The sequence below is a fragment of the Entelurus aequoreus genome, linkage group LG08 (genome assembly GCF_033978785.1).
Source record: "Entelurus aequoreus isolate RoL-2023_Sb linkage group LG08, RoL_Eaeq_v1.1, whole genome shotgun sequence".
NCBI classification, from domain to species: Eukaryota; Metazoa; Chordata; class Actinopteri; order Syngnathiformes; family Syngnathidae; genus Entelurus; species Entelurus aequoreus.
The window spans coordinates 38,572,102-38,594,304 of record NC_084738.1 but is presented as its reverse complement, the minus strand read 5'-3'; the positions used below and the strand labels follow the sequence as shown (position 1 = coordinate 38,594,304).

Below are 22,203 nucleotides of genomic sequence, written 5' to 3'. Positions count from 1 at the left end.
AAGGCCCGGGGGCCGGATCTGGCCCGTCACATCATTTTATATTCCCCGTGAAAGCCTGGAAATAATGTGTCAATAAAGCACAATACCTTTACTTACTAAATGTTTACATTATTTCCGTTTTGAAAGAAAACAATAGACTTGGAGCATGAAATTGCGAACCTTTACTAAACTTCTAATATTGCAACAAATATACTATCATACATTCCAAAAATATTTTGTTAAAATAAAAAATTAGTACTAACTGTAAATATCAGCTGGATTTTTTATTTCAAAGCAAGTTATCCATTAAGTTGTACACTGTAAAATGCAAAGGATTTTGCAGTAAAAAAAACACCAAAAACTACGGCAGCTGAGTTACCAAAACTTTACCGTAATACACTGTAAAAGCAACCGTAGAGTGTCGAAGGTAGAAAACTGGTAGCTCAGAATTTTACCGAAAAAAACCCCTGTGGTAACCTTTATCCATTTACGTAATACACCATGAAAACAACAACCTCCGGTTTTACAGTAAAAAAACAAGACGGCAGTTTAGTCACCAGAATTTTACACACCGGTAGCGTTTTTCCAATTTTCATAATATGCAGTGAAACCACCAGACTTTTATGATAACATTCTGGCAACTGAGCTGCCAGTTTTTTACCCTAAATTCTACAGAATGTATTTCTTACAGTGTACGTGAAAAAAAAATCATAATAAAATGCGTAGACAATTACCATGAGGTGAATCCTTATACATGAATATTCATGTATTTTTAACTGATACAAGCGGCCCTCTGAGGGAAGCCATAACTGCGATGTGGCCCTCAATGATAACTAGTTTGTCAGCCCTGGTATAGAATGTGTTGCAAGGGCAGTCTAAGTTTGACAATAAAACATCTGAGGCCTTGGCAGAATGTGATGTGGTCCACAAGACCAAAAGTGAGGACTCTGGCATCACATCTCAAACCTCTTGACTTAGCTTGACAACGAATGCACAAGTTTTTTGTGCCTATTCATGCTGTAGCTCTTTGGGAAAGCCTTGAGGCAAATGTTGCAGACAAACGGCTTCTTTCCCGAGTGTATCTTGGCGTGCGAGTTCAGTAAACCAAGAGTGATAAAGCCCTTTTGGCAGATCTCACATTTGAATGGTCTTTCGCTGGAGTGGAACGTGAGAACATGCTTCTTCACCTCAACTGCGGACAAAAAGGCCTTGTCACACTCAGGAACATCGCATTTGAAAGGTCTCTCTCCCGTGTGAATCAGCGTGTGTCTTTTGATGGACGATGCAGAGAACGACTTTCCGCAGTAGGAACATGTATGGCGGAACCGTTGTTTGTGGTGCTTCCTCTTCTGGTGCAGTGTCAGCGCTCCTTTCTCTTTGAAGGACGCATTGCACTCGGTGCAGATATGTTTCTTCTCGTTTTTCGACTCGCTGTGGATGAAATGCAGGTGCCGCAGCAGATTAGACCTCTGCGAGAAGGTTTTTCCGCACTCGGCACAGAGGTAGGGTTTCTCCCTGGTGTGGACCCTCTGATGCGAAACGAGATCGGCGTCGTTTCTGAATCGCAAACCACAAAACGCGCACCGAAACGGCAGGTGGCCCGTGTGCTTCCACTCGTGCTTGATTAGAAAGCGAAGACCGGGGAAGGTTTTCGAGCAGTGGTTGCACTTAAAGGGTCTGCTGATCTTGTGGAAGTTTTCAGCATGTCTGAGCAAGGGCTTAAAAAGAGTGAATGTCTCTTCACAGCGAGTACACTGAAAGCCAATGTGGGAAGACTTGTGCCTTTCTAACATGGCGGCGTCTTTTAAAACCTTCCTGCACACGCTGCAGTAGAGTTCATGATGAGTCCGCTGATGAGCTTCCAGGGACAGTTTGTACTTGAACGCCTCCTCGCATTTCTCGCATTTGTAAAGATCAGGGCCCGACGCCGGGCCTGCTTGCTGCCCGGCGTGGTCGTAGCAAGTTCTTTTTAAATGCAGCTTGAGCGACGTGAAAAGCTTGTAGCGGCTGCCGCACCGCGGGCATGCGTACTGACCGTCGGGGAAGTGGGTCCTCAGGTGGGTTTTCAGGTTTGTGTCGACTTGCTCATTGCAGATGAAACACCAGACATGACGGGAGCTTTTTTGAGGAGGTTTCTTTTGGCACAGCTCTTCTTTGTTGCTGGTATTTTCCAAACCTTTGTTTTTATTTGGGACAGAAGCGACCTCCTCGATGCGGCTTGGCGGTGAACTGCTGGCAGGAGCATCGAGAGAGTGGTCACTTGAGTACTCGGACCATGAATGAGGAGCACCACAAGAGTTCTCATCAGAGTAGAAGGACCATGAGGAATTATTGCATCCGTCGCTTAAGTCTTCATTGTCAGAGTGATCGGAAGGACTTGTCACAGATTCTTCATTATTCAGCCCTTTTTTCTCTTCCAACAAAATCATTTGCATCTTAAGGCCTCGGTTTGGTCGCACAGATTTAGACTGCAAGGGCTGATCAAGATTTTCCCCTTGAACACAGTCACCCGCTGTAGGAGAAGAAACATCACCTAATTGACTTTTTGGGATTTTTGCCCAATCAGCTTCATCCATCTCTGTCTTGATAGGGTCCCCTGTGACGGTTTTCATCTCTCTGTGGGGAGAAAATGTGCATGTACGGCTACCTTGTAAGCCGTGTTCTTTTACTACGACACGTTTGAGCGCTGACAGGATGCAGGCCCCATTCAGGGAGTCATCTAAACAGAAAACAAAACAGACTGTCAACATATGTTGTTGTTTGACGAATTACAAAACTAGACTGACTGACCTGTCTTCATTTTAGAATTGTATACTCAGTATCCCCCCCATTTTATTACAGGTAGGTTTTGTTTTTGTTACTTTTTACTATTGATTCTTTAGCGTCTTCCTGCAGTGCCTTATTGTTTTGTTCCAAGTAAGTGTTTTGTGTAGGCTGTGTGTCTCACATAGCGCACTTTCGTACACACATTTAGGGCCTGATCTCTTAAAAGGTTTGCGCTTATGAAAACGCGTGCAAACTTGATATCACACTCAAAGTTGATCTGCGAAGCTCCTGCGCACAGGATTGAGACTCCAAAGTGAGCAAAATAAGGAGCACAATCTATTTAGCGTGTCGGTCTTCGTGAATATGCAGAATATATGCTGATAAGAATGCCTACAATGGGAGGAGAAAATGCTAATCTAAGTATTTAGCACACAAAATGTGATTTATTAAGACAAACTGTTCTGCAGGAGCGGTTTTGCGTCTTTATTTAGCATGTCTGAAATGTGCGTGCAAACTAACAGTTGCACAGATATTGCTGTGAGAAAAGAAGCCATCGCGCTGCGGTCTTGTCCAACGTATGTGTCAACATATATGGACTGTCAAAATTAAAATATTAAGACATGTTTATTCAGCAATGTCATTTTACAATTTTATAGCTGCTGGATGACTTAAGAGGCTGATTAAAACAAATTGAATTGATGCCTTTTAGTGTTTCCTAGCATTTTTTTAATGCCATTCATTTTGTTCATATGTATTAGTATGAAAAAAACATTTTCTTGCATCTCGATTCCGTGTATATTTTGTACATGTGAAGAATTGACAATAAAATTGACAGTTGATAGTTGAAGGCGTCTCCCAGGGCATACCTTCAACGTGCTGAAAAAAGTGGGTTCCGTAGTAGATGCATTGGGGCACTAGAGGTGAAAAAAATGATTGATTCTCCAATGCATCACGATTAGAACATGGGCAATTTATGTCCAAACATCAATTATGTACGTATGTTAAAAAAAAGTAAAACAGACGGTTTTAAATGCAGCATTAATGCTAATGTTTTCGAAACGTTAGTTTGGTTTTAACAAACCATGAGAGAATCGTTAGTTAAAACTCTTTTAAAATTATAAGTTAGCTGGGTAAACGCAGACAGAGGACAAGCTTTGCTAGCCATGGCGCTAAGCTCGCTTGAATGTGAATTAATGAAACAAAAAAATTATAAATGCTTTGTACATTTCAACAGAAGGTTAACAGGAATCGCGTTACATCAGAGGAGAGCGGGGAGACATTAATATCCACACAGAGTGGCAACACGTAGATATGATTAGATACAAGAATGAGCAGACTGATGACGCACGTCTTTGAGCCGCAAGTGTATGGCAACTGTGCCCGAAGTGTCTGAAAATTCAGTGGTTATACAAGGCACACAAAAAAATCAAAGATGCCTGATCACAAAGTAGGGATTTCATTTATTTTTTTCACTTAGCAGGCAGCTACAGTTCTCATGTATCTAGTCTTCCACGTATACGTCTATGCTGTGCGCACTAATCAAAAACCTGAAATGACGCAAGACAGCAGATGTCAGTAACCAAAGGAGTAGCCTTGTAGACATATGATCAATAATTCATGGCAACACTAAATGATCCCTAGTGCAGTGTTTTTCAACCTTTTTTGAGCCAAGGCGCATTTTTTTCATTGAAAAAATCCAGTCACACCACCAGCAGAAATCATTAAAACATTAAACTCAGTAGACAATAAAAAGTCGTAAGTGTTGGATATGAATTCAAACCATAACCAACCATGCATAACTATAGCTCTTGTCTCAAAGTAGGTGTACTGTCACGACCTGTCACATCAGACCACGGTCTGATGTGACAGGTCGTGACAGTACAGTAAGTCACGACTTATTTGGAGGCTTTTGCCGTTTTCCTGTGTGTAGTGTTTTAGTTCTTGTCTTGCGCTCCTATTTTGGTGGCTTTTCCTCTTTTGTTGGTATTTTCCTGTAGCAGTTTCATGTCTTCCTTAAACGCTATTCTCCGCACCTGCTTTGTTTTGGCAATCAAGACTATTTAAGTTGTGCGGACGCTATCCTTCTTTGTGGGGACATTGTTGATTGTCATGTACGGATGTACTTTGTGGACGACGTCTGCGCCACACGCTGTAAGTCTTTGCTGTCGTCCAGCATTTTGTTTTTGTTTACTTAGCAGCCAGTTCAGTTTTAGTTTCGTTTTGCATAGCCATCCCTAAACTTCAAATGCCTTTTCTTAGCGGCACTTGCCCTTTGTTTATTTTTGGTTTAAGCATTAGATACCTTTTTACCTACACGCTGCCTCCCGCATATTGTGAGCACGACAAACCATGTTCCCGACGTCTACAAAGCACTTAGCTACCTGTTGCCACCTACTGGTATGGAAGAGTATTACACGGTTACTCTGCCGAGCTCCAGACAGCACAGACACTCAACAACGGCACATTATTTGCGGATTATAATTACTGGTTTGCAAAAAATATTTTTAACCGAATTAGGTGAAATTACATAATCTCCCAAGGCACAACAGACTGTACCTTACGGCACATGTGTGCCGCAGCACAGTGGTTGAAAAACAATTCCCTAGTGTGTGAATGTGAGTGTCAATGTTGTCTTTCTATTTGTGTGGGCCCTCCACCCGAATGCAGCTGGGGAAGGCTCCAGCCACCCTCGCGACCCCGAGAGGGACAAGCGGTAGAAAATAGATGGATGGATGGATAAAGATAATATACTTAGAATGTATAATAATAATAATAATAAAATACAATATATGTTAACAATATACAATATAACAATTATAGATGCATATTGTAAGGTGCCCAAATATTCCCACCTCTGTGCAGGACTGCTTTTAAAATGTCCTTAAAAAGCAGCACATACTGTAGATGTCTTATGCACGTTCAAAAAAACATAGAAAAAGACCACTGATAACATGTATGTGCAGTAAATGAGTATCTCCATGGTGAAAGCCACGTAGTACACGCAAAAACCTCATTTAAATAAGGCGCTCTGCACCACTTTTGTAATCGTCATCAATCGTACACACAGTCTTCTCGTTTGTTGCATTAACCTCGGAAGTTGGAAGTCGGAGCTGGGAATGACGTCACAGCCGAGTTGTGAGCATTCCAGTTACAAGGTTTGGAAATCAAGATGGCCACATCCATGAAAGCTATTCTTAAGCTTGCCTTATCTGAATACGAACAACTTAGGGAAAATATGCATTCCTTCTGCAACCTTCAAACACGGTGGATGAAGAGGAAACATAGACGCTATTGTTAGCGATGTAGAATGTATAAAACACAGTAAAAAAATGTTCCCAACAGTAACATAACCATATATAAACGTCCAACAATACGACATACACGTAGGGATGATACTCGAAACCGGTTTTCCCGGTTGTTCGATAAGAAAATAACCGAGACCTCGGACTCAAATCACTTTTTGACAACCGGTACCCGTTATCGAGACCACTATAGTAAAGAAAAGAGTTGGTTCTTTATTCGAATCCCTCGGAACGAATCCCGTCCCGACCAGAAATGCTCCGTGTGACATCACAATAAATCAGTCACGTAGCTCAGTCATTAGGCGCAGATAGCGAAAGCAGGAAAACAATGGACGGGAAAAAGCGCTCCAAGGTGTAATAAAGTTCAAAACAAAAGGTATAATCCAATGAATAACTTTACTGAGAGATTTGAGCAGGGTACAAACTCATGAAGAACACTTTTACGACCCACCGGAAACATAGCAACCAGGCTAGCAACGCACCTCCTTTACGGCAGCTGGCGCAACGTTCTTAAAGCAACCGCAGCACATACATATATATACAACACATCTCCCTTTTTTAACTTTTGTTTTTCACACTGTGTATATGTGTTGTCTGTCTAATTATAAATAATGCAGACGAGGCGTGTTGGCTGAGTTCTTCACGTTTACTTTCACGGGTGACGACATGCAACAACACTTTTCGGGGCTACCGCGCATGCTCGTCACTCCCGTTGCAAGATGGGTAGTGTAGTTGTTATATTCCCTAGCTCATAACATATTTCCCCCTATAAAGAAATAATGTTAACTCAATAAAGTGTGTTTCTTTTTTTAGCTTTAACTTTTCATTTTTTAGCATTGTAACCACATTTGCAAACAACTTTTCTCTTCATAGAATTTTCTTTCTTTCTTTAAAGTGCAATAATGTCAAAGCATCATAAACAGTTATGTCAAATAGAAGCAGAATTGCACTTTTTGGAGAGCTGTATTATTTCCAGTTTTGTGCCCAAGGGACTGATTTTATTTAACACTATATTATTATTTATACACCTATAGTGATCACAGAGACAGGTTGTTTTTGTGTTACTGTATATATTTGTTTTTCTGAAAAATCCCACTTAATATACTTTGGGTAACAACAGTCAATGTTTATTTATTTTATTTTATTTTTTAGGGGGGTAACAGTCAATATTTATTTATTTATTAGATTAAATTGTTTTCTTATATAATAAAAGTGAGCTTTTGTTAAACCAAATATTGTGTGTTTTTTTCCCCATATACAACAACCTATCTGGACTCGATAAGAGAATCGATAAGGAATCGGTTTGATAAGAGGATTCGATAATAGACTCCCTACATACACGGCTGATTTAGTGCAACAAAAAAATAGTCAGAAGTGCAAATAATGGATACCACAGAAGCTTCTATCATTGTTTAAACACAGAGCAGCCAGCTTTGAAGCCAACTTGGGATGTGGTAAGGACTCAGACTTTTCAAGTAGCAAATCAGACCTCGGTGGGGGTGCTCCAGTTGAAATTTCCGACTGGGACTGGAAAATTCCAACTTCCACCATTAGTAGACGATCAGGCCCTCAGTCTTTTGAGTGCATAAGGTCATGAACACTGAGTAGTACAGCAAAATGCATTGCACTACAAGAACCCAGATGTGGCGCTCAAAAACCTAAAAATGGTGAGTACATAGCAAAAAGGGAATCTTTGGGCACCTCACGATTTGATTACAATTCAGGGACTATGATTTGTTTCTAATTTGATTATAGTAACACTTTAGTATGGGGAACATATTCATTATTAATTAGTTGCTTATTAACATGCAAATTAGTAACATATTGGCTCTTAATTATTCATTATTAAGTACTTATTAATGCCTTATTCTGCCCTAACCCTAACCCCCTAACCCTAACCAAATAACTCTAAATTAAGTCTTTGTTACTTACAATATGTTACCATAGCGTCCAAATAACTCATAATTAAGTCTTTGTTACTTAGAATATGCTCCCCATACTAAAGTGTTACCTTGATTACTTATGTATCTTTAATTATCATACTGTATATCATATATTATATAATAGGTTAGACTTTATTTATCCCACAATGGGGAAATTATGTGGTTGCGGTGTATATTTTACATACAGTAACAAAAAATAAACTATAATTAAAAAATAAATGAATAAATAAAAATGAGTAATTATTCACTCAGGAACATCATATTGTTGCTGTAGATGATCATGTCTGCTGTGCAGATTTACAGCAGACATGATTTCTTCTCTTGTTGCCTGATTTGTATTTGACTTTATTAAATGTTTGGGTAGAATTTTATTAAACAAAACCAATTTTCTTTCAAGTACGCTAATATAGAAATTTATCACACCTGTTTTTTTTTAATGGAGGAATGTAGTTAATTATAGAGCAGGCATCCAATGTTAGTAAAAAAAAAGTATTGATTTTAAATCTAGAATCGATACTGCATCGAATCGTTCCCCCCAAGAATCGAATCGAATCGTGCGGTGTTCAAAGATTCACAACCCTACTGGATAGCATACACCAGGTTGTTTTTGTGGGTGTGGGGTGTCCGGTCTTTAGGATGCACCAGTCTTGACTCAGGTTGTTGCCTGCCTTGAAGTGTACTGGGATGTTGTGTTTGTTAAAAATCCTTCTGAGTTTCTCAGATACACCTGATACATATGGAATGAGAATATGTTTGCGTCTGTCACCTTTTCCTCCTCATCCACTCTGTTCTTGTTTTTTCTACAACTGGATGCACTTTTCACAAACGACCAGCTGAGAGTTCTGATAATGCCCAGTTTGTGTTCCAGTGGGTGGTGTGAGTCAAAACGTAGGTTTTGATCAGTATGTGTGGGTTTTCGGTAAACCATGACATGGAGGTTTATATTATATCTTATATCTAATTATTAATACTATGTATACAAGGCTCCTCCTGTGGCTACTGACCTATGCAGTATTGTGTAATTTCTGGTTTTTGGATGTGAGTGCGCACAGTATAGATACATTATATATATGGAAGACTGGATACAATAGCTGCCTGATAAGTGACAAAATTAAAAAAACGTTCCTACTTTGCCCCCAGTTGCTGTAAACTATCACCATATCTACTAACTAATTCATATGTATGGCTAACAGCGTTGTCACACTGTGGATAATATTTTCTCGTGACCTATTGATCTACTTGATCAGTTCTTCTGCTGTAACATGGTTCCAGTTAGATTTATGTTGATGTGTATGAAGCATTTATTCTTTCCATGTTTCACTACTTAACATTCAAGCTCGCTTAGCGCTGCGGCTAGCATAGCTTGTCCTCTCCTCTTTCTTCCATTTGTTTGCAATAGATCTACATTTTAAAACCGCCCGTATTACTTTTATAAACATACTTTAATAATAGATACTTAGATGTTTATAAACATACTTTAATAATAGATACTTAGATGTTTATAAACATACTTTAATAATAGATACTTGGACAGTTGTCAATCGATTCAGAATTGCCCACGTTCCAAACATGATGATGCATCAGTCATTTTTCTCACCTCTAATGGACACCACCTTCAACAGTCGTTATCTTGGCTTCCTTAAGACAGACGTAAGTAGAAACGACTTGCCTTTGGGTCCGAGGTGAATGTGATCCCTGTGATGATGCAGCAGGGTCTTGAGCTCTTCAGAATGCCGCATGGATTCCATACTGTTTACCAGAGCAGAGGACACCTCATCACATGAAGACGTGACCTAAAATGAATAGAGACCTGATATTTCTTGCAATGCAGATGATTAGTATGTTGTGTTTTCTTTTAAGTACCTGTTGGAACGTTTTCCAAGGGAGAAAAGCCTCAAGTCTGGACAGAAACATCTCCATCAGGGAGTTGAGGGCTTTGTCATACGAAGGGCCAAACTCCTTGGGAAAAACATTCTAAAAAGACAACAGATGTAACATGTTTAAAGGCAGTAACAAGCTACATGTAGCTAAGCCATGGAGGTTAGCTACATTTTCCAGTAGCATGGCTACTTTTTTAACAAGTAGCTTTTCCTGTAGTTTAGCTACTTTTAGACCCATCCATCCATCCATTTTCGACTGCTTGTCCCTTTCGGGGTCGCGAGGGTGCTGGAGCCTATCCCAGCCGCAGTCGGGCGAAAGGCAGGGTACACGCTGGACAAGTCGCCACCTCATCACAGAGCCAACACAGATAGACAACATTCACACACACATTCACACACTAGGGCCAATTTATTGTTGCCAATCCCGTGAGGCTTTAAGCTTACATCAAAGCTCAAGCGACAGAAAGAAAATGGACTGTGAATCCATGCCAAAAAAATATGGACAAAATTAAATGACCTGGATGAATGAGAACATCCATACATACGAAAAAAAAGTATGATGATTGGTTTGTGTTCGTATGATGAGTCACAATTGGCTAAGGTTAGGGCGAAACATTACGGACTGGCCAATCAAAAGCAAAATAAGGCGGGTCATCAAAACTAGTAAGCAAAAGCAAAACACTCATGTCACATGATCACAAAGGAGTCAGAGACAGAGGGACACTTATTATTATTACAAAACCCAAAACCAGTGAAGTTGGCACATTGTGTAAATCGTAAATAAATACAGACTACAATGATTTGCAAATCCTTTTCAAACTATATTCGATTGAATAGACTGCAAAGACAAGATACTTAATGTTCGAACTGGTTAACTTTTGTTATTTTTTGCAAATATTAGTTCATTTGGAATTTGATGCCTGCAACATGTTTTTAAAAAGCTGGCACAAGTGGCAAAAAAGACTGAAGAAGTTAAGGAATGCTCATCAAACACTTATTTGGAACATCCCACAGGTGAACAAGCTAATTGGGAACAGGTGAGTGCCATGCTTGGGTAGAAAAGCAGCTTCCATGAAATGCTCAGTCATTCACAAACAAGGATGGGGCGAGGGTCACTACTTTGTGAACAAATGCGTGAGCAAATTGTCGAACAGTTTAAGAACAACATTTCTCAACGAGCTATTGCAAGGAATTTAGGGACTTCACCATCTACGGTCCGTAATATCATCAAAGGGTTCAGAAAATCTGGAGAAATCACTGCACGTAAGCGGCAAGGACGAAAACCAACATGACCTTCGATCCCTCAGGCAGTACTGCATCAAAAACCGACATCAGTGAGTAAAGGATATTACCACATGGCCTCAGGAACACTTCAGAAAACCACTGTCAGTAAGAACAGTTTATCACTACATCTGTAAGTGCAAGAAAAAACTCTACTATGGAAAGTGAACGCCATTCATCAACAACACCCAGAAACGCCGCTAGCTTCGCTGGGCCCAAGCTCATCGAAGATGGACTGATGCAAAGTGGAAAAGTGTTCTGTGGTCTAACGAGTCCACATTTCAAATTGTTTTTGGAAACTGTGGACGTCGTGTCCTCCGGACCAAAGAGGAAAAGAACCATCCGGGGTGTTATAGGCGCAAAGTTCAAAAGCCAGCATTTGTAATGGTATGGGGGTGTATTGATGCCCAAGGCATTGGTAACTTACACATCTGTGAAGGCACCATCAATGCTGAAAAGTACATACAGGTTTTGGAGCAACATATGTTGCCATCCAAGCAACGTTATTATGGACGCCCCTGCTTATTTCAGCATGACAATGCCAAGTCACATTCGACACGTGCTACAATGAAATTGCCGCACGGGTCACGGTGGGCCAATGAAATTGTTTACATTAAATCAAACGCACTATGGGCTCACCTATCTTTGAGAAGACGAGACAAAATGCTCTTGACCCGCCGAAAGCAATCAAAAAAAGAAAATCCATCACGGCCAACGGGCTCCGTAAGTCCAGACCGCCACTCGCGGAAGAAAGAGTAGAAGGCACAGGCTCAGAGGCGACCAGCCGTCAGACGACGGTCTCGCTGTGGGATGAAGCAACCCCGAGGAGGATGAAGACCGTGCTCGCCACTAGGCTGAAAGCGTGTGGTGGTACACAAGCACCTGTCTAATTATGTTTCAATTCATACACATGAGGCTACGAAACTAAATTTGTAGAACAATCGGGTGGGCACCGTTTAAAAACAGGTGGCGCTGAACATTTTTGTCTTTTTTGGCTATTTATATACATTGTACTAGTAAAATATGAAAAATACATGTTTAATTAAATAAATATACTTGCTTTCAAAATTGAAGATGTACATTCATCAAACATTCTAAAGTAGGGGTCTCAGACACGCGGCCCGCGGGAGACGTTATTTTGCGGCCCCACCTTAATATGAAAATGCGAGTTTTATAGGAATGGCGCTTGACAGCGTCATACTTGCCAACCCTCCTGATTTTTCCGGGAGACTCAGGAATTTCAGGGCAACCATTCTCTCGAATGTCTTCACCCAAACAACAATATTAAGGGCGTGCCGTGATGTCACTGCCTTTAGCGCCCGCTACAACCTGTACAAACAGCGTGCCGGCCCAGTCACATGTTGTATTTGGCTTCTGTAGACACAAGTAAGTGACTGCAAGACATACTTGATCAACAGCCACACAGGTCACACTGAGGGTGGCCGTATAAACAAGTTTAACACTGTTACAAATAGGCGCCACAATGTGAACCCACACCAAACAAGAATGACAAACACATTTCGGGAGAACATCCGCACCGTTTGGTGGTAGCGGGGGTGTATATTGCAGCCCGGAAGAGTTAGGGCTGCAAGGTGTTCTGGGTATTTGTTCTGTTGTGTTTATGTTGTGTTACGGTGCGGATGTTCTCCCGAAATGTGTTTGTCATTCTTGTTTGGTGTGGGTTCACAGTGTGGCGCATATTTGTAACAGTGATAAAGTTGTTTATACGGCCACCCTCAGTGTGACCTGTATGGCTGTTGATCAAGTATGCCTTGCAGTCACTTACGTGTCTGCAGAAGCCTCATACAACATGTGACTGGGCCGGCACGCTGTTTGTATGGTGAAAAAGCGGACGCGACGACAGGTTGTAGAGGACGTTAAAGGCAGTGACATCACGGCACGCCCTTAATATTATTGTCCGGGTGAAAATCGGGACAAATTCAGGGGAATGGTTGCCCCGGGAGATTGTCGGGAGGGGCACTGAAATTCGGGAGTCTCCCGGAAAAATTGGGAGGGTTGGCAAGTATGTTGCTAGGGCGGGATAGCCATTCAAGGAAGGTGAATTCATTAAAAAGTGCATGTTAGATTTTTTTAAGAAATCTTTTCTTGCGGCCCAGCCTCACCCAGTTTCTGCATCCAGTGGCCCCCAGGTAAATTGAGTTTGAGACCCCTGTTCTAAAGTATGGTTACAAGAAAATGTTACTGGAGCAACAATGTCATCACAGTTTGATTTGCACTTTTAACATGTGTGCATTCATTTAAAAAAAAAATTAAATAGTGGCACCCACACAACACTGATCTCATGTGTGCTCTATTGTCGCGGCCGTGCAGAAACTATGTCCATGTATTTAAAGTTCTGGGCACTCAATGCGTCTGGAATTTATATATTTATTTGTTCCACTTATTAAACAGTTAATCAAAGCCATACAACAGGGGTGTCCAAACTTTTTCCATTGACGGCCGCACACGGAAAAATTAAAGCATGCGAGGGCCATTTTGATATTTTTCAGTTGCAAATCATAACAAAATATATAAATATAAAGGGTCTCAGTCATTAAAATGTTAAAAATAAGGACACCATTGATTTTAATTCATTATTATTTTTGATTAATCACAGTGAAAAGATAAATAAAATCCCATTAAATATATTTGGGATCCAAAAGGTCCCCCACTCATAAAGTGATACATTTTTATTATATATTTTTTTACTTTCAACACTTAAATTACGAGATCAACTTCAGATATATCTGCCCATTTTACGTTTGAACTATTATTTTGTTTGTTTTATGCTCTTATGTCAAAGAAAACATTGTTTTTATATGGCAACCACACAATATATGCAATATTTTCCACATAAAACATTTTAAAGTGAAATATTTGAAGTAATTGGAGCCTTGAATGGATCAATAATTGATTATAACATTGAATTTTTTTGTAAACATTTTTTTTTTTGAGCAATGGCAAAAAAAGCAAAATAAAGAAAGACAAAAGAAAAACAAACAGCCTGCATGACAGCTTTGTGTCAACATTGCAACTTTTCCTCGTTAGATTTCACCTCATTCCACTTTTTTTAATGTTTATTTTAAATTTTTGCAATAGCATTTCCAGAATGTGTGGTGGGCCGCTAAACAATTAGCTGGGGCCGCAAATGGCCCCCGGGCCGCACTTTGGACACCCCTGCCATACAACATAAATCAAAGCTTTTTTCAAATCGACTTGATCAACTATTTGTTGCAGCCCTACCAGTACATCACAGTTTCCCGTTTTTCTCAATTCAACATGTTCAAAAAGGAGTGGAAAAGAAGCAGAGCTTATTTAATCCTTCCCCTTTTCATAGCAGTTGCTAACACTTTTGTTCACTCCCTGTTCTCAATTTATTCACAATATACTTCATAAGTAATAACGTTAAAAATAAATAAATAAATAGTTAGTGAAGTAAGTTATATTTCAAACGGTGAGATAAATAAGATTATCTAGCAAATGAGTGGATGGATGGAATAAATTCATAATGTTTTTATCATGGTTCTTCTTCCTAGTACTTTGTAAACACTTTAAGTTTGAAGAGTTTCTTCAATTGGATCATATTAGTACATTCTTTGATTTCTTTGCTTAATCCATTCTATAATTTAATTCCACATACTGATATACTAAAGGTTTTAAGTGTTGTACATGCATACAAATGTTTTAAATTACATTTTTCTCTAAGATTATATTTTTCCTCTTTTGTTGAGAAGAATTGTTGTATATTCTTGGGTAGCAGGTTATAGTTTGCTTTGTGCAGAATTTTAGCTGTTTACAAACTGACTATGTCGTGGAATTTCAGTATTTTCGATTCAATGAATAAAGAGTTTGAATGTTCTCTACATCCAACATTATGTATTATTCTAACTGATCTTTTTTGTAACACCGTTAATGAATGAAGTGTACTTTTGTGGTTATTTCCCCATATTTCTGCACAATAACTCATATGGTAACACAGTCCAATACATATTTAGCTTTATACATTGTTGACGTGTTTCTTGCTACTTTATGTTGTATATTTTTTATATGAGACTTCCAGTTCATTTTATCATCAATCATTATACCTAGAAATTCGGTTTTATTTACTCTTTCAATTTATATTCCATCTATTTGTATTTGTGTTTGACTTTCCCTTCTACTGTTACCAAATAGCATTATTTTAGTTTTACTGAGGTTTAAGAATAGTCTGTTTTTGTCAAACCATCCTTTTAATTTGTTTGTTTCTTTTGTTGTTATTTGTATTAGCTTTTGTGTGTTCTCTCCTGAACAAAGCGCTGTTGTATCATTTGCGAATAATAATAACTTTAAATCTTTTGTAACTTTACTAATGTCATTTATATAAAGATTTAACAATTTTGGTCCTAATATTGATCCCTGGGGTACACCACAGAATATATTCAGCGTTGTAGATGTGTGTTTGCCTAGCTTCACGTATTGTTTCCTGTTGGTTAAGTAACTTCTAATCCAGTTTAAAACCAACACTTTGATGGCATACCGTTCTAATATTTGGATTAAAATATTGTGATTAATTGTGTCAAATGATTTAGATTGATCCATCAACACTGCTGCTGCTTCCTCTGTAATTTCGATCAAGGCCATCAAAGTTGAAATATTAGCTCTGTATCCATATTGGCGAGTATTCGATATTTGTTTACAAAACTCTCCAATCTGTTATTGAACAGTCTTTCAATGATTTTAGAAAATTGTGGAAGTAAAGAAACAGGTCTATAATTTGGAAAATGGTGTTTGTCTTCAGTCTTATAAATTGGTGCAACTTTTTAAATTTTGTTTGAGAATTTGCAATGATAGGTTACTAATATACTTTAATGGTCCTGAGATCTCTTCAATAACCTTCTTTATCTTTTCCATATCAATTCCATTACAATCGATTGAAGTCTTAGATTTGCATTTTTTCACGAGTTTAACTATTTCCTCTTGTGTCACTTTTGTGAGGAACATTGAGTTGGGATTTCTATCTATGGTGTCATTGAAGTCCTCAGTTGAAACTGGGCCTGGAATCCTTTCCTCCAATTTTGGTCCAATATTTACAAAGTAATTTTGGAAGTTTTCAACTACTCTCTTCATGTTGTCATTATTTACGTTTCCGTCTGAGAAGTATTGGGGGTAATCCATCTTAGTGCCATTTTTAATAATACTATTGAGGACGCCCCATGTTGCTCTCATATTGTTTTGGTTCCTGTCTAATATTTGACTGTAATATTCTTTTCTACATGTTCGTAGTATGTTAGCTTGTTTATCTACTTATTTTCTGCCTCTGTAGTTCTTTGTGTTATACATTTTCTATATAATGTATTCTTCTTATTACAAGCATTTTTTAATCCTTTAGTCACCCATGGTTGATTCTTCTTTCTCTGCTTTCTACTGAGTTGTTTCCATTGACAATGTTTGTCAAAAAGTATTATGAATGTGTTTAAAAATGTTCCATATGCTTCATCAACATCATTTTCATTGTATTTTTTATTGTATTTCATTTCATTTTCACAGTTGGCAACGCTGTGTGCTTGCATGTGTTTGTGTCCACAGTTGGAAGCCACGGCTAAAAAGGGGAGCTAAAAATTTAAATGGTGTAGAAGAGAAAACAAACTATAACTTTTTTTCAGGTATTTGTCATTTTTGTTGCTTTCGATTGTTAGGAACAATATATAGAACCACAATACATCCACTTTTTGTGACATTTATTTAATCTGAGTGTGAAAATGCACTCACCAGAAAGAAGTGTTCCCTCTGAGCAGGACTGTTCAGCAAGTGTTTGACAAAATCTACAAAGTCTAAACAAGGCTCGTCATCCTCATCCGTAGCAAATGCCTGCAAAACATTGTGAAACATCACAGTAGGAGAAAAATATATATATAAATGTTATTTGAACCTAATTTTCATATGCAGTACAGTAAATCCCTGCTATTTGCGGCAAAATGCGATGTTCCAAGACATCAAGTCTCATGAAAGCATCTTAATGCTGGAAAATGAATTTATTGAATTGATTCATAGCTGCAGCACTATATTTCCCGAGAGAAAATGAATCTCCAAATATGAAGGGATGCTAAAACCTAAATAGGCGGGGATCTACTGTACATAGGATTACAATAACTACAGTATAGAGTGTAAGTACCTTGATGAGGATGTTCAGTCTGTCCAGATGTTGCTGCATGGTTTTTAAGTTGGCTGTTTTTTTAAACTGACATAACTCCAAGATAAGCTAAAGAAAATACAAAGGAAGGCATACTGTTCAAAAACATTATAGAGCATTCTATTCCTATTAAATACAACAATAAACATACAGTGCTACCTTGGTTTTGGTATTAATACGTTCTAAAAAAACATATGAAAAACAAATCAATTTAATCAAAAACTGTAGATCCAATATATCTGTACAGACGCCACAAAATGTTAACGCAAAACACTAAAAAAAGAACAATTATTGTTTTAGATGTAGTAGAAAATGTGTATTGCATGAAAGTAATGTCAAAATGTGTTATGTTCATTCATCACTGAGGACTTGTTAGAGAAGATCTTATTGAGAGGGCGAGTGAGGAGGAGAAGAAAGACGGACATCACAATCGTGTTTTGCTACAACGGCTTTCTTGAATATAATAATGTTTCTCTCACTTTCTTTATCAAAGTACTGACTTTGCTTTGCACAAGAAAAGATACCTTTTTTTCCTTAATTAATTTAAGAATACAAATTAATCTCTGGAATCAATTCCCCCAAATGTTTTAATATCTGAAGGGTCATATATTTGAGTTCTTGTGGGGAAAAAAAGTCTACATTATGTCTCCTCCGACACGCAGCACCTGACGTTATTTGGTGCAAACTTAACCACACCATTGGTGCAGCTAAAAACATTACAAAAACAGTACTATTTTAAAAAATTGATAGATGTTGCTAGTCAAACTCATATTGATCGGTATACACAAGCTATGGAGATGTTATCAGAAAAAAAAAATGCATTTAGTTTAGATAATAATGAGTCATATCTTGGAATATGGGATTGGCAGCCACGCTTCCATCAGTCTACCCCAGGGCAGCTGTGGCTACAAATGTAGCTTACCACCACCTACGTGTGAATGTGGAGTGAATGAATGATAGGTTCTCACCAAGTCGATAAAAAAGCGCTAAATAAATCTAATCCATTATTATTTTTATTATTATCCATGATATACATTTGTTTTAACTATTTAATGAACTTAAAATATGACTTATTTTTATCCTTGTGGTAAATATTGGATACAATGTGTTGTCAAGCTTATGATATGCGATGCAAGTGTAAGTCACTGTGACGCTATAGTTCTTTTTTTATTTGTATTATTATTAATGACTGTGATGGCAATGTAAATGAGTGATTATAACAATGATTTTTTTTGCTTGTTTGTGTTTATGTTTTTAATCACTGTTATGTAGAAAATCTTATTAATATTGATACTGTTGTTGACATTATTAATTTTGGATTGTTTGTGTCATGTTTGTATGCCATGTCAATTGCTGTGTTGATTGCTATTCAAAGTGTTGCTGGGCTGGGATTGGTTTGGAATTGGACGGCGTGGCGAAGTTGGTAGAGTGGCTGTGCCAGCAATTGGAGTGTTGCTGGTTACTGGGGTTCAATTCCCACCTTCTACCTTCCTAGTCACGTCCGTTGTGTCCTTGGGCAAGACACTTCACCCTTTGCCTCTGATGGCTGCTGGTTAGCGCCTTGCATGGCAGCTCCCGCCATCAGTGTGTGAATGTGTGTGTGAATGGGTAAATGTGGAAATACTGTCAAAGCGCTTTGAGTACCTTGAAGGTAGAAAAGCGCTATACAAGTACAACCCATTTATCATTTATTTATCATTATGTATTAATAGTGCATTAGTATGTGTTATTTTGTTGGACTGATTACAATATTTAAAAAACAACAACATTACAACGATACAAGTAGGGCTGCAACGAATAATTGATCAAGTCTATTTGAAAAAAGCTTTGATTTATATTGTATTGCATTGATTAATTGTTTAATGAGTGCAACAAATAAACATTTATAAATTACAGACCACATTGAGTGCCCAGAACTTTAAATACATGGACACAGTTTCTGCACGGCCGCTACAATAGCGCGCACATGAGATCAGTGTTGTGTGGGTGCCCACAATCTGTGAGATTTGTATTTTTTTTTATTAATGTACACATGTTAAAAGTGCAATTTCAATGTTGATGATGTGCAGTTATTAGAAAAGTACAATGAAGCTTATGGAAAGCAGAAAATTGTTTATTTTAAAAGGGGAACTGCATTTGTTATTTTATTTTGCCAGTCATTCATAATCCCTTTGCAAGACAAGAACACATGTTTTTATCTTTTTTTCATTAATTGTAATTTGTAATATACAGCATGTAGTAGATGGCTAACAACGGAGGTAATGGGATTCGATCTATTCCGCCTATAAAGTGCTCTAAAATATATACATACATACATGTAAGCATATATGTAATGTAGTAACAGTACATACATGTAAGCATATATGTAATGTAGTAACAGGCATATTCATGATAACATGTAATATTGAAATATTTTGGCCGTTTTAAGCATTACAGCAGTGCATTGATTTCAAAAACGCATTACAACGTTTACAAAATACAACTAATACTCATCATGGCAGACCTCAGGAAAACCAATGACATCTTTGGGACAAATAACGATCCAGAATCGTATATATTTGAGCATGAATATTAGGAGGATGATCTACAAGTTTTAGAAGCTGAGTGATAAGCAGATCCAGCAAGTAGCACTATTGCTCAGTGATAAACAGGAAATATAAACTACAAACACAAATCACTTACTGTCAACTCTCAAACCTTGTGTTTTCCGTTTAGATGACGAATTTAGCATAAACTTCACTAAGGTAAAAAAAAAAAAAGGCGCAAACGGGTGTCTTTTTCTGTCTCTAGGGCGACATTGAATGTTAGAGATGACCAACTTCTCAGTTTATTGCTACAACAAAATATGAGGCATTATTCATAATAAAACACAAACTTTCACCAACTCTGAGGCGATGCAGAAGCTCACCGCTTCAGAATGTCCATAGCTGCCTGTTAGCTGCATTAGCTCGTTACTTCTCTGTGATCGAGGCACTGCTAAAAGTAGTTCCTCTGCGTTAGGTCCTACAATAACTATGTTATTAATACTTGGTTAATATTCAGGTCACGACGCATAATTTTCATTCTTATCAAGAATTGTCGTAAAATCTGTCAAAAAAACACAAAAATAAAGACATGCCCAGACTGGGGCTCCAACCCACATCCCTTCCGCTAAAGGTAAGCATCATAAACCCTGTGCGATCCATTCTAACAAGGTCTTGAGTTGAGTTGTTTGGTGAAAAAAACCTGCAGCGATTCACAATAAATTTGTGAACATTTCTCACGATCGGTGCCCTTTTTTCTGGCCTGAGCACCTGACACCCAAAATCCCTGTGTACATCACAGCCACAGACTGACTCACGCAGTATATTAACACAAGATTGGGATTATTTGGGCAATTACTCAGCGGAACGTCTTGTAAGTACATTTATTTTTATCAATTATTATACAACTCTTGCATGTTAACAAGTAGTTAATACCATATTTGGCAATAATTCTCGTAAAAAATTGGGGCATTAGAAATCCAAGGTACTACAGTACCTACATTAACTGTAACTACATTTTCATTCCGTAAGTGGCCTTCTTACCCGCACTTGCAGGCCCAGGATGAGTTGGGTCCTCTGAGAGTTAGTGAGCAGATCTGGGACAATGTCTGTCACCATGGAAACGAAATCCTCCAGCAACCCATAATCAGCCACAACTCGATTCTGGATGGTCTGCCAGATTGCTGCAGACACAAGCTGAATTGGTGACACCAGGAGGCGCAAAGCGGAAACAGGAAGCTGCACACCTATTGAATCATGAAAGTGTTTTGTTCGTTAAAAAAGTGCATATTTCACATTAAATATGGAAAGTGTAACGTACCTGTATTCATTGTTATTTGCAAATAAGATGCAGGCGTTTGAGTCCAGCCACAAAATCAACTTCGACGTCTTCGATTTTTACCAATTTAAAAAAAGTATCAAACACTTGGATGCCGCCACTGTCTAATGTATGAAGAACGATAACAAAGTAGCAATGAAACGTGCCACTAAACACACAATGTGTAAGATATTTTAAAGCGAAAGTTCAAGACAGCGGAGACGCCATCTGTAGGCAGCCGTTAACGTTTTGTCCGACGGCTATTTATGTCCGACTTCCCCGCATATTGAAAAATGATTCCGTCTCTCACGAATCATTTTCAGTGCATTGCGGACAAAGCATGTGATTCACAAAAGTAACTTTAACAATTTTTCGCTATCATCCCATTTTAGTAAACATTAGAAAAATAGCGCGATCAACGTGGTAAATGTCGTAATCAGTTAAATTTGACGTTTGTGGTCGAACGAGAGCAAAGAAAGATGCATTTGCGCATGTGCGGGTTATAAAAAACGGTCTTCTCCAGTTTACGTCATTATAAAATACATTTGTAAGTTTAAAATGTAGCCCTTACGAACGTGACTGTGCCTCAAATAAATACAGTAAGTACACAGTGACTGTGTACCGTACTTGTTTCCTGAGTGTGTGAATTTTGACAGCGAAGCAATGTCCTGAAGGATCGCTTACCGGAAATGACGATCACAAAATTTACCGCGTTTTTAATTCTAAACGGTTGGCAACTGAACTCATCATTTTGTGTTCCGGGCACACACAGCATTTTGACGTACATCTCAATATGAAAGCAAACATGCACCCAAATATATTGATGGAATATAGCTGCCAACATTTACAATTCTAGAATTTAATCTATTCTAGTGTGTGAGTGTGAATGTTGTCTATTGTGTTGGCTGTGATGAGATGGCGACTTGTCCAGGGTGTACCCCGCCTTCCGCTCGAATGCAGCTGATAGGCTCCAGCGACCCCCGCGACCTCGAAAGGGACAAGCGGTAGAAAACAGATGGATGGATGACATTTTACACACTTTT

At 38.5% G+C, this 22,203-nt stretch overlaps 1 protein-coding gene across 3 annotated transcripts; it reads right to left on the bottom strand.

Annotated features, from left to right (window-relative positions):
• Nucleotides 1–250: 250 nt before the first annotated feature.
• On the bottom strand, nucleotides 251–21,827 carry LOC133655862 (zinc finger protein 85-like). Of its 3 annotated transcripts, XM_062056447.1 has the most exons (8): nucleotides 21,164–21,827; nucleotides 20,887–21,089; nucleotides 17,303–17,389; nucleotides 16,900–16,998; nucleotides 9,854–9,964; nucleotides 9,660–9,783; nucleotides 2,627–2,698; nucleotides 251–2,491 (listed from the first exon to the last, which is right to left on the bottom strand). In XM_062056447.1, the coding sequence occupies exons 1-8, from the start codon at nucleotides 21,171–21,173 to the stop codon at nucleotides 954–956; spliced, it is 2,244 nt and encodes a 747-aa protein (XP_061912431.1). In that variant the 5' UTR covers nucleotides 21,174–21,827; the 3' UTR covers nucleotides 251–953. The 3 variants fall into 3 exon arrangements, with proteins under 3 accessions (XP_061912431.1, XP_061912430.1, XP_061912429.1); XM_062056446.1 differs by having other exon boundaries at nucleotides 251–2,698; nucleotides 20,887–21,026; XM_062056445.1 differs by having other exon boundaries at nucleotides 251–2,698; nucleotides 21,164–21,826.
• Nucleotides 21,828–22,203: the final 376 nt, after the last annotated feature.

Coding starts and splice junctions, on each gene's coding strand:
- LOC133655862 (XM_062056445.1), bottom strand. Junction 17,390..20,886: donor TCCTGGGCCTGCAAGTGCGG/GTAAGAAGGCCA, acceptor TATTTTCTTTAG/CTTATCTTGGAGTTATGTCA. Junction 9,965..16,899: donor AGAGGGAACACTTCTTTCTG/GTGAGTGCATTT, acceptor TTGTCTTTTTAG/AATGTTTTTCCCAAGGAGTT.